We start from the raw sequence: 18,174 nt of genomic DNA, 5'->3' as shown, positions 1-18,174 counted from the left end.
TGCTTTAAAACTTCTGTGAGTCATTGCCCCCTCACCACACAAAACATTCACTGCCAGTCAAATGCTTTTGAACATCCTACATTTAAGCATTTTTGGTTAAGCAAAGCATGAGGTGGGGTTAAAAAAACTTTGGCTATTTTTGTTGCTGACAAACTGGTCCATCAGTCATTATAAAGGCACATTGTTCAAACCTCAAAACCTTTGTAAACCTCACTAGAAGTAGAATACAACACCAAATATAATGGGATCAATTGTGTGGAAACATAAACGAACATATTTCGTGAATGATGCAGCTATAAAACATTTATACGTTTAAATATTTCACTTTTATAGCTTGTGGTTCCCAAACATTTGCTTTCATGCCCCCCTTTGTGAACCTAGATGGTTTTAAATCAAACTTTTATTGATAAGTAACAAAACTAGGTCAAAACATAGCATGTGGCTGACCACATCAGGTCAATGTGCGCTTTTGTGGGCAATGTTTTACAAGGACTGTCCTTATGAGGCCGATGACAGCGTGTTTGAAAGCAGGTGCGCGCTGCGGATGTAGGTGAGGACGGCGGACGAGCAGCTAAGGAGCAGTCCCGCCTACTCCCCGAACAAAGTATCCAGAGCCGTATAGACAGAGAGTCGCTGTGCAGTCACGAAGTCTGCAGCTGTAGGCAGCAAAATAACCTTGGTCAATATGCTCCATTATCCGCCATTGCGATTTCGCAACTCTCTCTCTCTATGGCTCTGAAAGTACCGTCACTCTCTCACTCAGTTACTCAGTCACATACATACAGTGTGTAAGGCTGACCCCGGCGGTCAGTCAAAAAATGTAGACTCTGTAATGAACAAGTTTTAAACTATTTCATTGTGTGACTCAGAAGTGTTACTACACTTTGTCTACACTTCGTTAAAATATATAAACATGGAACTATTTAACCTTTTAGTTGCTAATGGAGACTACCTAATCATGTAGCCTGAAAGGACACAATGGAAGAGCAGCCTTGAACACTTTATCATGTTTTCTCGAGCAGGAACCTTATCATGTTTTATCCATCATAGGAGCATCCTCAAGTACACTTCTGCAGCTATTTCTGTGAACTCTCCAGTGGTCTATCAGCATGCTTGCATATCTGTGAGTCTGTACTTTGGCACAGCTTTCCCTTAGCTAAATGCTAATGTCAACATGTTCACAGTAGCATACTGATGTTCTGCAGGTAAAATGTTCCTCCCTAGTTTAGTATGTAAGCATGCAAACATTTGCTTATTAGCCACTTAGGAAGATGAAAATTAGTTTATCCAACTATTTGGCAGTAAACAGAAGTATAGGGGAAATTTAAACTTTGATGAGTTTTTACGGTTAATGAAGGAAAATTATCCAGTCAAAGTTATTTATCTTCAGGGGGGCACGACTGCTCATGGCAATCCATCTCATAACTGTTGAGGCAGTTGGCATAAAGCCATAAACAATTAGTCTGCTGCAGCAATAGTTTTGTAACCACTTACATACGGCAGCTTGAATAAAGAGCTGATTGAAAAGTATGTATGGAAAAACTTTAGTGTTACTTAAGGTGTGATTAAATAAACGTATGTGCTTAACAAAAAAGCTTGAACATGATGTTTTTTAAACCTTTCGTCTGGCAGTGAATCTATCATCCAATGTCGCATTAACATTGGGCTCCTTGTGCCGACTTTGTGCCCTCACCTTCATCAGTGGTGTAGTAATTATACCCTTTCAGCAACATTGTGCTCACATCGCAGCGACTTCTCCCTGCAGAAGTCAGACTGGGATCCAATGTTGCGGTGACACCGTGGAAGGGGGTAAAACTGTCCACTTGTGCTGATGCTGTGTTAATGTTGTGCTGTGTTGATGCCTTCTCTCCCCACCTGGAAGAGCCCGGCTGGTCCGGCTCCTCCTGAAAAAAGAAAGCCCAAGTCCAAACGAGTGAGGATCTCCATGGCGGTAAGATTGTCTGCCGCCTAGAGACTGTTGCTTAGTAACCGTTGCCTTGCGACACGCACGTAGTGAGTGCTGGACCAAAATATTTGTGGTGCACAGACCGGAGCGTCAGAGTGGCTTTGCAGAGAGAGCGAGAGCAAGTGTGTGAGAGAGAGAGAGAGAGAGAGAGAGAGAGAGAGATGGGACAATTTTCTTAAAGTGTTAAAAGGTTTGATTTTCTTTTTTAACATCAGTGAAAAACAAATATTTCACTGTTGTTTAATCTCGTCCTGTGTATGATGATTGTGTGCTTTGGGGAATTTGTTTTGTAATTTAATTAATGTTAATGGTTTTATTTTTTTGACAGTACATTTCCTGTATATTGAGTGCACTGTTTGACCCGTCAGTCCAACTTTACCCCGTTAACACAGAAACTCTGATAAAAGTGATTTGTGGTATTTCTGCAACTTTCTGCATTGACACATACAAACAAATCTTTAATTATCTTTTGCAATATTTTCATTGTAAGCTTATAAAAGAAACTAGTTTTAAGTTTACCTTTGTCTTAAGTGAGCTTTGTTGTCCTAGTTTTCAGCTGTATGTTTGTTTCTATTTGACCTGTGAGTAACACTTAAAGCAACGAAAAACTTAAATCTCTAATTAATTCCACTAATGTGAACCGGACTTGGCCGATAAAGCTGACTCTGATCTCCTCAGAATGCTCCCTGCGTTATGTATATGTACATTTATATTTAGTGTACATAGTGTCTTAAACCTTTTTGTGTATGTACCAATGACTGTATATAAAGATGGACGTCACGCCTCCATCTTCTCTCGTTGTACAAAAGTGAAGCCAAAATATCTTCCAGAAAGCGGGTGTGGCCATCTTGCACGTCTGATGCCAAAGTCTGCGCAGTAGAGATCAGCCGATGAAGCTGCGGTATTGACCAGAACACACATTTAACTTACCAAAAAAAAGAGATCGATCAAAAGCAGAACAGCTTCTTGTGTTGGTCTGAAGAAGACGCTCACAGATATGGAAACTTCAATGACTGTAGTGATTGTTTTAGTTACGTGTCCTCTCACCAATCCTCCTCCACTCTGCTAATCAGGAACAGATCGTCTGCAGGAGCCGTATTGGTCAACAGAGCTGTCAATCATCCTTTTTAAAGCATCAAATAACTAGTTTAAACGAACCTTTTCAGAAAAAATGAACACTTGGACATAAATCAACATGATAAGAACTAACTATAATGAAAAATGTATTTGGCGTGGCCTGTCATGTCGTCCATCTTTTCATACAGTCTATGGTACGTTCAGGGACAGTGTTTGTCTTACTCTGTTTTGTCTTCTAGGACTCCACTGAAGTGGAAGATTGCATGACCCCGTCAGAGGTGAGATCAACATCAACAAAAGATAAATCATTTATATATAATACAAATGTAAAGTTTTAGAAGTCTCTTGTCATCTGTCTCGTTGCAGATAGGAGAGTGGGAGGAGCAGCAGCTCGATGAGCCGGTGGATTTCAAGAACTGTAAGATTGATCCTGCCCCCTTCCAGCTGGTGGAGCAAACGTCTCTGCATAAGGTATCAACAAAATCCCATCAAAACACAGTTGTCCATTTTTTCCTTATCCAACTAAAAGAATATTTTGAAGATGAATGTGAAGAAAATGCTGTTCTTTCTGACAGTATACTAACAAGAGAGTCCTGTGTTAAAAGACATAAAGTTGATGCTTTAAGGTTAGCTTAGCCTCATGGCTCCTCTGGTGTTAACATACAGAACATAGCACTTGTGTCCTTAAGGTGTCATGGGGTCCATCCTTTAAATATGTAAACAGTGCATTGAATGATTTTCTTGTAACTACTGCTGATACCTTCTGGGTAAGATTGAATTATTATCCTCCTTACCTACCGTAATAAATATGAATATATTAGTTCATTTTATTTTTAATATTAATCTGTACTTGAGTAACTGGTGACTAAGGTTAAAAATAAGTAAAAAGAAGTCTCAACTGTAGGGAAATAGATGTTTCAGAAGATGGAAATAGTCGAGTAAACAACATCAGATTTTGAACTTGAATACAGTAGTTGCATAAATGTCCCTTGTTGCTTTCCGTAACTGGTTGTGCGTCATAGTGAAAGACAACTGATGCAGCATCTGGGATGACTCACAATGCCAGCCTGTCTCTTTTTTGCCGTCTCTTTCCTTCTTTGACAACTCGAACAATCGATTTCATGACGTTGACCAATAGCCATCTAAAACTGATCCCTGCTGAGTCCCTGCTCTGCCTTTAGATGGTTTGTGATCCCTCCTCAAAGACGTCACTACTTCTTTGAAAGGGGATCAAAAACGATAAAGCCCCCAAGCAGCGTGTGTGGGGGCTGGAGCAATGATTTATTCATTCACCAGCAGCAGTGATTACAGAAGCTGAAACGCTCTACTATCAGTTTACTACTGCTGTAGAGATTACCCCTCACTGCTACACGTTTTCATTGACCCGGTGCCCTTGCAATCAGCTGCTCCTTTTATTTTTGATGTGTATGAAGGAGGGTGCTTCCCACACAGAGCGTACCTACAGTGAAGCGCTTGTTATAAAATCATAAGGTCATGGGATATTACGCTGGAGCTTTTTGTAAAACACCGACACAGATTGTTGTTTTTATGCATCAGCGAAAAAATAAAATATGGGTCATTGTTAAAATGTAACAAGCTTGCTGAAAGAGATCTGGATGATGATTATACTCATGAGGTGATTTGGAGGACAGCCCAGTGGGAAGCCCAAATCCCTAACTCTAACATCTATATTGGAAATTAAATCATAACCGTATATATGTAGTCACGCCTCCTTTAAAAGAGACATTACTTAATGACAAAAAAACCACCTTGCCCCTGCACTTCTTTGCTATGAGTGGATAACGAGGGGGGCTGCAGAGCTTTCCACAATATATGGAGTAGCCAACAAGTGGGAAAAGTAGCCAGGTAGATAGATCTGGGTGTATTCTCCCCCAGAATGAAAAACGTGGTATCTACTGAAACATTTTAATGTCACGACTCCATTAAACACACTGATGTTAACCTCCTAAGACCCAAGCTCTTGTTTGGTATGCATTTTTAATTTCTCTTTGCTATTTGGGCTTATTGGGACCTGATTAGTATAAAAACTAAGCATCATCTTTTGACATGATGTGTATGACACCACGAGATGGCAGTGTAAGTGTCCGTGTATGTGGACAGAGGGCCCCGTTAGGCAGAATGAAGTATTAAGGTATAGACGACCCAAAATGTGATGTCCCCACATCTGGACGCCAGGTCTTAGGAGAATCTTTAGATCTCAGTTTTGTTCTCTTTTGCGGCACCTATGGCAATAAACGGTAATTGCGGGGGCACACTTCCCAGATATCCAGACAGTGTTGCATGTGTGACGTTGTCCCACGGTTGGCTCCAGTTGTAACTCTTGATTTTCATTGCCGACGGTCGCTTTCCTTTTCAGACTGTTTGCCTTCATCTGAGCGTCAAATTTGTTTCTTTTTCTTTGGATTTTCACTTATTTTTGAAGTTGTATCTGTAGTCATCCATCTTTTCTTTGTTGAGACCTGAAAAGCAGCCGCTTAGCTCCGCCTACCCTCTCTGGCAGACCAACCACTGCTGGGTGATGGAAAACGCGTCACTAACTGGGCGACGCTTTTTCTGCAAGTCGCACCAGACACCCAGTCTGTAATACTGCAAATGCAAAGGCTTTCATCAGTGGGCCATAGGCTCAATCACTACTGCTTTACCTCATTCGGACACATCACGGATAGTGACTTAACAGACATTTATTCACAAGAAAATCTGCGAGATTATTACTTTAAATGAATACTCTGCTAACAATGATACAAGCCTAACCCCTATTTAAATCACCCACAGATTATACCTCCTATTTGCTGTGAAAATCCAATACCAGTACACAGCCGTAAAAATGGGGAAGTAAAAGTAAAGACTAGTGTATCTGTTATTGTTTAAATTTCACCCTTTAGCATTATATAATATTAACAACCTCTCCACATGTTTTAATGCTGCAAACACTCACTCTCTTTCTACCAACTGGGAGGGAAAATGACAGAGCTCATCTGAAGTGCAGAGCGATACTTTCAGTTTCACTTTCATTCATAAAAACTGTAATCACATGAATGGTTGATTGGTGTCCAAAAATGGTGTAATTTGCCTCTTCTGTCACAGTGACTATGAACGATCCTGATATAAAAATCTCCTTTACTGTCATCCAAAATCTAAACAAACCCCCCTCTGAGTCAGTATCCAGGCCGTAACCCATCTCTCCCCCTCCACAGACTCACACCATCTTCTCTCTGCTGGGTCTGGATCACGCCTATGTGACCAGCATGGGACGCCTGGTTGGAGTGGTCTCTCTCAAAGAGGTTCGCATATCTGCATTTCCTTCAATTATTAAAGATACTGATAAGAGGATTAATTCTGTATATGATAATTAATCCCCGCCTCCTCTCTCCCCTCTTCTCTTTCTTCCCATCTTTTTTTCTCCCTCTCACGGATCGATGTCTTGTTTTCCTCCTATCCGGCTCTGACTCTGTATCTCCAGCTGCGTAAGGCCATCGAGGGCTCAGTGACAGTGACAGGAGTGAAAGTGCGCCCTCCATTGGCCAGCTTCCGAGATTCTGGGAACACCACAAGTGTATCAGAGGTAACAGAACTACACAAGCTGTGCATCCGCCACAGAGGGCTGTCACTGCCAAGGGAGCCCAACCCTCCTGACGTGGAGGATCAGCCAGATCTGGCGTACAAAGAGATCCCCGTCAACTTCTCGGACCAAACAAATTTGCAGTTTGAAACCAGCCCTGGTGACGACACAAACGATTCGGCGGATTTGGTTCTCCAGGAAAGCCCCTCGTTCACAGAGGACCAATCGGATTTTACATTTGACTGCAGCCCCTCCCACACTGAGGAGTCAGAGCTGGCCTGTGACTATGAACCCCCCAGCCAAACTCCCGAGCCAGACGAAACAGAACAAGAACAGGGGAGTCCAACTTCCAACAAGGACCAATCAGAACCTGAGGGAGAGGGTAGCCCCGCCCACACTGGGGATCAATCAGAGTGATCAGAGGGATCCATACTGTCGCCTAATGAATGATGACGTTTCTTACACTATTAGAGGTCACTTTCACCTCAGAGTCCAGCCTAGATACCTGTATTTCTAATGTTGTTGTCTCGTGAGCAAGTGAGTTAGCGTGAGCATGGGTAGATGTGACATTAAGCATTATGTTTCAATCTGTGTCAATTCATGGATAAAGCTGGTTTTATTCCTTTTTAACAAATCCCATGAACAGACCAAAACTAATAATTTGTCTTTTAACTCTTTCTCACTTCCCTGCTTCTTCTGGATGCTTTAATTCTTTCTAACTCATTGTGGCTGCTTGTATCTGTAATCTCATTCTTACGATCACCACCCAAAGCTCATGACCACAGGTGAAAGTTGGCGCAAAGATTGACTGGTTAATCAGGTGAAACACCTGCATTACTGCTGACGCTGCACCAGCCCGTCTGTCGATCTCACGATCCATTGTACCTTCACTCGTGAACAAGACCCCAAAGTACTTAAGCTCCTTCGCTTGAGAAGAATCTCATTCCCGACCTGGAGAGAGTAATACATCATTTTCTGGCAGAGAAGCATGGTCTCAGACGTGGAGGTGCTGACGACCACTTCACACTCACCTGCAATGTGACACAGTGCCTGCTGGAGGTCACAGTTTGATGAAGCAAAGAGTACCACATCATCGACAAAAAGCAGGGGTGCAGTTCAGAGGTCCCAAACTGGACGTTGATCCTCCTGTCTCCCCTAGGCTGCAGTACTCTAAAATAGTGCTCGGTGCATAAGCACAACAGTCGGAGCCTTTCTCTCTGTGACTTGCAGTCACATTGAGGTGAACCTTGATCTTCATTGAGAGTTTCAAAACAGTGACGCTCAGCCAGGCACACACCCACCTGGCACCTCTCACCCGCAGCAACTCTGGAAAAAGAGAGTCCAGCCCCTCTCCTGGAGTGAGTGGTTCCGCTCCACCTCGCAGAGGGGACGTTCAATGCCAAAGTACCCACCTTTACCTGCTGCCTGGCTTGCACTGCGGGTGGTAGCGGCAGGTAATTATTTTTGGGCTGTGCTCTGTTGGGCCCAAGTGTGGGTCAAAGACCAAGCCAACCAATGTTTGCTGGTAAGCTTCCCTCCAAGGTCTGGCTCAAGGTGAGAGCCTCAGTCTCCATTTTGCGGGCAAGGTAGTGCAGTTCCTACATGCTGATCATGCGTCTCCTTGGAAACCCTCTAAGTCTGCAAAGAAAATTGCCTTGGGAGACCCTATGGCTCAAACAACACAGCTCCAAGGGTCACTGCGACAAGCAAAGTCCTCCACCACGTCAAGGTGGCGATTCTTGGAGGGGAGCTTTCTGAAGCTTTCGATCATATCGATCAGAGATCAATTACCCGTTTGTCATTGAATCGTAAATGCGACATTTACATGACATGATATTTTGCTGACATGTTAGCTTAAAAGTTGAGCTGTAAGTGATGTTTGTCATCTAAAACATGATATTGTTTTATTCAAAGAAAGCCAAGTCCCTGAACTGTCCCTGAACAGCTGGGCAGCCTACATAGTCTTACTCAAACAGGAGTTGGGAACTATTTTTAGCTGTGGGCAAAGAAAGTGCTTGAGTTGGGTACTTACAGCATCAGCACTATGTATATAGAATATATGAAGGAAAACGTCATCCACTGCACCAACGTGACTCATCTGAAATGCCAAATACTTTCCTATAGCAAATGTTTCTTTAAGAGGGGAGGGTAATTCATTTGTTGGTGACCATTTCCACTGGTGTGATTTATTCCACTGCAGAGTTTCTCCAGAGAAAGAGTTTGTATGTGGGACATGAAGATTTGACGTCAGCCAGTGCGATGGTGTGTGTTTCGGAGGATGAATAAGCTACAGCAAGCTTTGGCTACAAACACAGCACTAAATTGGTCTTTTCATGGGATTTGTTTACAAGAAGAACGTGGGGAATCTTGCCAGCTTCATCTTTTAAATGAATGTAAATGTGAATGTGTGTGTGTGTGTGCGCGAAAGGGACACTTTTTGAGACTTTCCTTGCCATGCTCAAATCTGGTCCGGACTCATGAACATAATGAGTCTTCATGCCAAAACGACATCCTTTAAACACGACTTCAAACATTACAGGGAACAGAAAGACGCCACGCACAAACAATGGAGAGGGGAAGGAGGAGTAGATAACAGAAGAAAGCACAGAAGAAGAGAGACGTGGGAAATTATTCTAAAGAGCACATTGATGGTATGAATTCAAACTACCTATTCACTAACACTGGACCTGAACGTCAGAGGGCCGGAATTAATGGCTTATAATATTAACATATAGTGGTGTTGGTTCATTGTTGGCTGATATGCAATAGATTTACAGTAATAATGCAGTAAAAGGTGATTTAATAGCACCAGTGTCGTCATTAGTTTGTCCATTGTTTACAACGCTCTGCGGTCTCTGCAGAGTTTCCTGTCGCAGCGTTTCATTATCAGTACCTTTATTTTTATTTAACTACCAAATATTGTCGTCCATAACAGGATCCAAAAACCCCCAATCAGCTGGGCTCCACTGTTCAACCAATGACAAAGGCAGCTTCCAAAGGTCGTCCAAGCTTAGCACAGGGCCTCCGATAACGATGAAGCACATTGTAATTACCATGAGTATAATTTCTTAAACATTCAGCCACGTCCGGCTTCACAGGGGCTGATTCAGTAAGGGCAATGTAGACTGTCGGTCTTGTCACTTTCTTGTACTGCCTCTACAGTTTCTGCTATGTGAGTATTTACTGTGTTTAACGTGTTTTAGCATGACAAAGGAACAAAACTTGAGTGACAGGAAGATACTGGCTGTTGTACAGAGCACACAAAAAAAACCCAACAACACACAAACACGCACACATGTATGCGGCCTGTAGATATTAACACCGTGATATGTTCCAAGTATCTTAATCCAGCCTGGCCTCTAATGCAATGTTGAGAAATGTAACTACTGTATGAAGCACAGTGGCTCCCACGAGGTCTAAAACTGTCGTAGAGCAAAAAGTGTGTGTTAGTCCTTGTTACGACCTTAAATGGATGTAAGTATTTTAGCTTCATGCAACAATTTCGAGCCTTATTTTGATCTTATATTAAATCATTGCAGCATTATTTTTGTCTGTATAAACATCAGAATTAGTTATTTACATCTGAACTAGGGATGCACGATATTATCGGTATCAGCAGATTATGGCTTGAAAATGACATGTCCGAATCGGCAGATGGTCGATGATTCCCTAAAAAAGTGCGCGTGCGCACTGCCTGCGCAAAGTTATCAACAATATACAGATAAAGACCAAAAAGTCACAGAAACTCGAGCCAATGAACAGAAGTTAAACAACTTTCACAACTCTCAACTAGCTGACCGTTAGCTCACATTCTCGCTGTTTACCGGACTTAACATTGTCAAACACGCCGAAAATACACTCGCGACTAAAACATCAGTGCCAAACTAACTTACATGTTCATTGACGCACACACGATTAAAAAAAAGAGTCTGTTGGCGATCACTGATGTCTCCGTCGGTGTAGCAAACAAGACATGTCTCCCTCACTGCCGTGATTCGGGGGGGATGCTGCATTCAGGTGCGCTCAGAAACGTGAGCGATCAGAGATGTGACCTTTTGTACGACGCCTCCTCCGTCAAGCGTGAAAAAGGGTGCAAGATGTCTGCGGTATGGCAGTTTTTGGCCACTACAGTAAGAGTAGGCATGATATCAATTCCACTACATTAGAGAAACTTGATGTTCTCTGCAATTAGGTGTAAAAAACGTGCCTAATATATCTGTATCAAAATCGGCAAAAAGGGTTGGAAAATATTGGATATCGGCGAAAAATCCAATATCGTGCATCCGTAGTCTTAACATTTTGTTTGCATATAGAATGTAAAGTAGAGCTCGCCATATAAGATAACGTCTAAGGAGTTATTGTAGAGAGTGTATAAGCTAATTTGCAGCGTATCTAGTTAAGCAATAAGTCTGTAGGATCTCCCTTTATATGGCACTGGCCTGTATATGCTTTGTACATATGAACATACACGGATGAGATCTATCTACATGCTTTTGTACATAGGAGAATTATGCATTTGAAATCCAACAGCCATTGTTATTTTTCAGAGAACATGAACATGTTTTTGTACATGGATGAATGATTAAAAAAAAAAAAATCACCTTTAAAAGTTGTGTTTCTGTCTGTTTGTTTGTGAAGGAAAAAAAGGGACAAACGCTTCTTTCAAAAAACTCATATTTATATATGCAGGACATCCAGACATTCAGTATCAAACATCGCCCGACCCACATGACACAGCATGACCCAGAGAAAACAACACTACAAAATATCAATAGAAAAACAAACACGATAGGTACACGTGACTCTGCACTAAAATGTACAAACTCAGTTTGAACGACAGCTTTACATTCTGGTGAAACTGTTTACATCAGCCATAAACAGAGGAGGGGATCAGTACATGAAAGGCCAGGAGGATGAGAGAGACAAGGCAGCGAGTGGAGAGGAGATGATCACAGGAAGGAAAGGAGAGGAGGAGGCAGAGGTTAACAGTGAAAGCAGATAGATTTTGTCATATTCAGAATCAACAGAGACCTAAAACGACATAAAGATGGACAACACATCACATCAAAAACTCCTTCTTCTCCTCTACTTCATCCCTCTCCTCCTCCTCCTCCTCCTCGAACGACGCCACTCCAGAAGAAGCCCTGTCAGAGAAGAAGCTCCTCGGGCTGCAGTGCCACACTCGGACCTCGTGAAACACGCTGCCTTCCTCGTCGTCATCTTCCTCCTCCTCTCCGGGAGACTCGGAGTGAGACGTGGAGTAGCAGGAGTCAAACCTGCTGCTCCTGGCCCGAGGCCTCCACTCGGGCTTGTTGTGGATGTAGACCTCGCTGCGCTGCTCCTGCGAAAGAGCCTGCTTCCCCTTGTGACCGCTCAGCCTCCCCTCCTCTTCCTCCTCCTCGTCCTCCTCCTCCAGGAAGGGGCTTGTGCAGTCGCTGGGTAAAGTAGGTGAATTGGTCTGGGATGAATGTGGGTCATTGTGAGACTCAGGCCCGTCACAGAGCAGGCTGTCACTGCCGGGGCAAAGGGGACTATCGGAGGGCGGGGCCTCGGCGTCATCGACCTCATGCTGGCACGGCGGTCCGCTGGTAGGATTGGACGTGGCGGCGTCTGAGGGAGGAGCAAAAAGTCAGAACACCTGGGGATGGATGGATAGTGAGGGTGAGGGGATGGGAAGATGAAGCGTTTTGTCAGTGATGAACAGGAATGAAGATGAGATGAACAAAATGAGTTGAAATGAGGAAAATGGCGGATACCTGAGCTCTGACTGGAGAAGATGTGAGTCTGCCCGTTGGTGTTGGAGTCTTCATCGTTGGAGTCGTCCTCTTCGTCGTCATCCAAAGACGCCCAGGCGCGCAGCTTAGCCTCAGCGATGGCAAACTGCTCAGCCACTCCTGGGAGGGACACACGTCTGGTTAATTACCTGTTTATTTTTCTGCTTCTGGATCCTTCTAAGCATCTCTTGAGGCCTCATTAAAGAAAATAAGAATCACTGAATTAAAATATCTAACACAGTGACTTCTGAGTCATTCTGCAATCTTGTCTTATGCTACATTCACTACATTTAACTCGAGGTGGGAGGCTGTTCTTCTGACTGGTGTGTGAAAAGGTGTTTCCATTAATTGTGATCATTCTTATATTATATTTGTCTTCCCAGGTTTGTTACTGTGTCAGTATATTCCTTAGAGCCCTTACAGGAGGTTTTCCTGACTCGTGACTTCCTGTCAGTCTTATAAATAGGTTTTCTAATTATTCTAAGTCTCTCTACATAGACAGCAACTAAAGTTTACAACCTTATATCACATTAGAAATTAAATGTGAGCAAAAAATTGACATGCAGTACATGAATTTAATTAATTTGACCAATTTTGTCCGCCATGTTTCTGCATCATTTTTCCAACTTGTCCAACACCACATGAAAGCAGGGTTACGCCTCTTTTTTGCAGCTTCATTTGCCTCCCCATTTACTTTTACATTGTTATGACAGTATTGCAATTAACCGATGGATTTTCAATTTTGAAACAGGTAAAGTTTATGTCAAAATTCCCTTGAATAAAGTATTTCACATTCTCCCAGAGCCCAAAGTTTCATCTTCAAAATGCTCAACAGCCCACAATGCAAGAATATTAAGTTAACAATGATATACGACAAAGAGGAGCATAAAATACTCACATTTAAGAAGCTGGTTTAAGCAACTGTTTCGCTATTTTTGTTTGCAAAGTGACTCAAACAATTAATCCATTATCGATGATGAACTGTAAGCTAATTAAACCGACGAAGCAGGAGAAAGTCCTCATTCTGGAGAATGGATTGAGTTTGTGATGTACGTTCACTATGTGCCCTACATCCCTCCCTCCTCTCTCTCGTTCTCTCTTTGATCAAACCATGCCGATGTCACCGGCGCCAGCAGAGAGGATGAGTCACAGCAAAACAACAGGAGCTGTTGTACCATTGGTGGGCAGTGAAGTGTTCTGGGAGAGTGTCTAATAGGCCACCATCTGCTGCCAAGACAAGCCGGCACCCAAGAGACAGCGCGGTGGGCGGGGCGGCCCGCTGACATACAGGAGTTTTAGGGGATTAGGTGGATGACAGAAGGTGGGAGATGATGCTGCAGCTCAACAAGGCTAAGTAAGAGGATGCCCGCATAGCTAGAGACACAGTAAAAGCTGTAAACATAACATACGCAAGGATGAAGGGGTCAAACATTAATACCTGCAGCAAAGCGCGCCTCCTTCTCTCCTTCAGTCAAATGGCTGTAGGAGCTAAAGTGGGAGTGGGCTGCCGGAGTAGGGTTTGCAGGTTTGGGCCAGCCTTTCCACTCAATGAGGTGGGCGACCCGGCCCTGAGCCAGAGAGGTGGGCTTGGTCACATGGTCCCTGACTGCCTGAGAGATACCTGGGCACAGAGAGAAAGACAGAGGGCGGTTACTCGAGAAATGTGTTCAATGGAGTGTGAAAACAAACAAGGTAAAAAGGTTGTTACCATTCAAGGAGGATCTGGCGAGTGCTGCGAACTCATGGATGCCGACACTTTTCCTCGAGTCTGCCGGAGATTTTCCTGACTTTGGAATCATTTCAGTCTCCTCAAATTTCACCTGCAAAGCAAATAAAAAAAGGCTGAAGCAAAAATCATGTTTTGCATCAATTCACAGGTGCAGAAAAAGAGTAAAAACAACGTTTGTGTGTCACGTCCAGCTCTCGTATGCTCTTTCAGCATCCCCCAAAACAATAACTCAAATTCAAAATACGGACAAACACACGGCTGTAGCCTCCATGAAAAAGAATCCTTCTTCCAAAAGAGATCTAAACTGCTTGAAAACAAAAACAAAGACTTTTTACCTCTAAATCTTCCTCTCCTTGCGACTCCATTCTCTCTCTACTCCTGGATCTCAGCCTCATGGTGGATGCACAGAGACGTTGTCACAGTGCAGCGAACCAACACAACTAAAAGTCGCAGCTTGGGTTTACTCGTTTAAACCAGCAGGCAGACGAGCAAACAGCTATGCCCTACATTTACTGCACAGATGCTAAAGCCATGGTAAGCCGGTGAACTCGGTTTGAATGGTTGGCGCTGAGGGAGTTGAGGGCAGTGCTGACGGTCTCTCTATGCAGACATATGGCGCGTGACCAGCTCTGGTAAGCAGCTCCAGACAGGCTTGCTCACCCCAAAGCTGCTGATCCCTATTAAAAGTGATAGTGCTACCTAACTAACTGCATGTCCAAAACAAATACAAGAATGGCTGCACTTTGTGGGTCAGCCGGATATGTGCCTGCAGAACATAAGAGCAGCTGTGAGTGTGTGTTGTTTTTAAGAAAGGTGAGTCTTTCAACAAGCAGGAGACATGTAGCCTGAACACAGCTCTCTCTTTCTCACTCTGCACGTGCATGACTTGACAGATATCCTTAAGAAGATTGGCTCCCAAAGCGGCTAAGAGAGGAGAAGAAGAAGCTCCTGACTCAAAGGCTTAAAGGTAACGTCAAAAATGACAGCTAATGTATGTCAGTGGCGCACGTGCAGGCGCTGATATGTAGGCTGTAAACAGCTCTCGGCGCTCTGGTGACGTTGAACGCTCCTCAGAGCTTCATCTGCAGAACACCTGTCAACACTGCAGACGTCACTCTCGCTCAGCGCTGATAAACACGCGAGACATACATCAGGATATCAGCACCATGGACAGCTCAGCTCTCAAATCATGTCAACAAAATAAAAGCCTTTAAAAGAGAATACAATAACTGTTTTAATTCAATTTGCAAACTACCTGCATTTGTCACCCTCTGCTTGCCATATGTATAACAAAGGCCCTTAACTCATCTCTTTAAAACAGTATGTGACAGGTTATGTGCAGGAGTTCTTCCAATATTGATTTTCTCCTCCAAAAAACGATGATAAGAAATATGTTTTTTTCTCCTCCTCTATTTCCTCTCCGGTTAATCATCTCGTGACCACCCGGATTAATCATGTGACCCAAGGAGAGGTCATGACCCCCTGGCTTGGGAGCCACTGGTGTAAACATTATGTAGGTCACACTGCTGGTTTAAACTTGTGATCTCTGTTCACTAGTAGATGCAGTTTTCTGTTTTAGTCCTTTAAAAATATATTAATCAATAACTAATTTATGGTTTTGAGTCATTTATCAAGCAGAGTGGCCAAACCTTCTACAGCGGCCTGCTTCTGTTGATGAAGCACTGAATGATTTTTAGAGGAGTAAATACAAATAATGAAACAATAGCAATGTTAATTTATTTTAATAATTTAACATTTAGATCCTAATCCTTTTTATTTTTATACCCAGCACATTATTTATCCTCTGTGGGGCTTCTTAAAGCTCACACTTCAGCATGCTGATTAGCCTTTTTTTTTGCAGCTGACAAATGCTGCTAATTGGCTTTCGTCCTTATAACAACAGCACGTGTAGCAAGTGAAATGAATTTGTTAAAGTCCTTCCTCATAATGAATTATTCTGTCCACTCCCTGCAGAGGCAGACTGCTGTGCATCTTTTGTCATCATGACTAAACATGCCTGACAGGCTGATCGTCTGACATCCTCGGAGATGAGCCGCTGATGTGACTTATAGGGCCAACAAGTGGGATCGAGTTAAGCCAGTTTGACTGCAGCCAAACATCTGTGGCTTGAGCATGAATGGAGGGAGCTGCAGTGCAGAAGTGATGTTTTTTTTCTGGCTGAAGTCAAGCAACAGAAGCGACACGCTGGCGGTTGAATAACACATCACCCCGCCATTGATGTGTACAGGCCTGCAGACTGCAATTATGAGGAAAATAAGGCACGGATGCAGCAGCGAGTCTCCTGGCAACCTCAGAAGTCTCCATCTGCATACCAATAGCTCCATACCTGCATCGGATAAACACCAACAACCCTCTGCCCTTTGTACGCATCATCGCAGCTCTAATGACGCTCATGTGGTTGTTTTTATCATCTTCACAGCGACTCTCGGCACCTACCTGTAAGTGGGACCGCGGCGGCTCATGATAATGCGCTTAATTGTCTCCAATCCGATCAACAGATGACACCGCGCGGTTCGTCCTCCCGCTGCAGCCTCTGCAGCAGAGCATCAATGCCACGCAGTCGGCGGAAACATCTTGTTAACTCCAGCATCAGGTCTCCAGCACAGACGCACCATTTGTTGCTCGGTATATGGGTTACATAGGCTGTCCAAATGTCTCCCGATGGCAAGCGTCATCAATGCAAGGCGGTGTCACGTCCCATCTCACCCTCCCTCCTCCCCCTTCCGCATGCAGCCAAGATCAAGATACAGAAACCTGCTGCAGCTTTGGCCTGGAAAGCACTGCAGCTGAATTTCACTTGTCCTTATCTTATATATTTATATAAATCCGCAGTCGTTTGGTAAACAGATTTAAGAGCATGCATGCAAGGTGGACATGTGAGGAAATGTAACTGCACTTTGACATCAAGAAAACTCTGGAAACAAGCTGACATTTGATGCTGAATTGTGATATAAAAAATGGTAAATGTTAAAACCCAACGTTGGGTTGATATTAAAAATTGGTTGATGTTGGTGGCATCAAACCAAACCAAACAGAGCCACGTTTAAAATCCACCACTTGAGGAACTTTGATTTAATGTCAGACAGACTCAAAGTGTTAATTAGCAAAACACTAGCACCGACATTTTGAAAATATTCGATTAAAATTCACAAAACTGTCAGGAACCAGCCGGAACCTCAAAGCCAAACCAAACAGTCTTCATGACCAACCAAGTGTAAAACTGGGGACTCGGGTCACATGACGCGAGACTTGACTTGGGTTCTACGGGAATTGAGATTTTAGGACTTTAATTGTGCGTTCAATTTGTACTCGGAAATCGGGATTTCCGAGTTCCCAGTCGGAAGTTTCAACTGAACGCCCCCTGAAGTCGGATAAGCATAAAAAGTTGACAATCTTGGGGACTAAGTTAGGTCGTTGTGGGGTCTTCTACGTACAGACTTTTTGTGGGTTTTAATATGAAAATGCAGACACACTCCACACTAACAAATACGTTCTTGTTTGTATGATATTGTGGGGACCTTTACTTACACATCTGTTTAAGGTTTGATGTTACTATGGGACTTTAACTGACCCACAGCACTCCGCTATTCCTTTCGTTGTGTGGACTTTAACTGCCATACTCCTGCTGGTTATACAAATGACAGGACTGTATTCTTATACCAACTCTAAAATAAAAACAGCAAATAGCTGGAGAAGACAAATAGCTAAAAGCTGCCAAAAGCACTCTGGTTTTCATATTGGCAAATTACGGTTTTAAAATCAATGTTGGGACTTTGATACAGTTTCTGATTTTCCATCTCTGTGAAGCTTTTCACACACTTTTCCATCATATACACTGATCTTAATTATTGCATATTTTAATGAGTTTGCCTACCTGATCGTCAGCGTGTGGTTAATTATTGTCACTGTGAACCAAGCTGCTTGTGTGTTTTAGCTGACACGGACTGTAAATGATCATTTAAAACCAGATTATTCCTGACTCATCACAATCTAACAATCATTAATTTTACAACATTGTCTGTTTTGT

General features: G+C 43.2%; 2 protein-coding genes across 2 annotated transcripts in view; one reads left to right on the top strand and one right to left on the bottom strand.

Annotated features, from left to right (window-relative positions):
* The window catches only part of clcn2a (chloride channel, voltage-sensitive 2a), a 46,757-nt gene extending 35,539 nt beyond the window's left edge, over positions 1-11,218 (top strand). The window contains exons 21-25 of the mRNA XM_069685178.1: positions 1,883-1,951; positions 3,283-3,321; positions 3,410-3,514; positions 6,259-6,345; positions 6,525-11,218. Of these exons, the coding sequence (XP_069541279.1) occupies positions 1,883-1,951; positions 3,283-3,321; positions 3,410-3,514; positions 6,259-6,345; positions 6,525-7,040 (816 nt within the window). The 3' untranslated portion in view covers positions 7,041-11,218. The remainder of the gene's footprint in view (positions 1-1,882; positions 1,952-3,282; positions 3,322-3,409; positions 3,515-6,258; positions 6,346-6,524) is intronic.
* Positions 11,219-11,289: 71 nt separating this feature from the next.
* fam131aa (family with sequence similarity 131 member Aa) lies at positions 11,290-16,801 on the bottom strand. The gene is made up of 5 exons (XM_069685176.1): positions 16,584-16,801; positions 14,106-14,217; positions 13,836-14,018; positions 12,380-12,517; positions 11,290-12,233 (listed from the first exon to the last, which is right to left on the bottom strand). The coding sequence occupies exons 2-5, from the start codon at positions 14,194-14,196 to the stop codon at positions 11,683-11,685; spliced, it is 963 nt and encodes a 320-aa protein (XP_069541277.1). The 5' UTR covers positions 14,197-14,217; positions 16,584-16,801; the 3' UTR covers positions 11,290-11,682.
* Positions 16,802-18,174: the final 1,373 nt, after the last annotated feature.

This window comes from Semicossyphus pulcher, unplaced genomic scaffold, assembly GCF_022749685.1.
Source record: "Semicossyphus pulcher isolate SPU_LCO1_2020_fin unplaced genomic scaffold, fSemPul1.0.p SCAF_7, whole genome shotgun sequence".
In the NCBI taxonomy this organism is placed as follows: Eukaryota; Metazoa; Chordata; class Actinopteri; order Labriformes; family Labridae; genus Semicossyphus; species Semicossyphus pulcher.
Note: the sequence above shows the minus strand (reverse complement) of the source record. Positions and strands in the feature narration are given on the sequence as shown.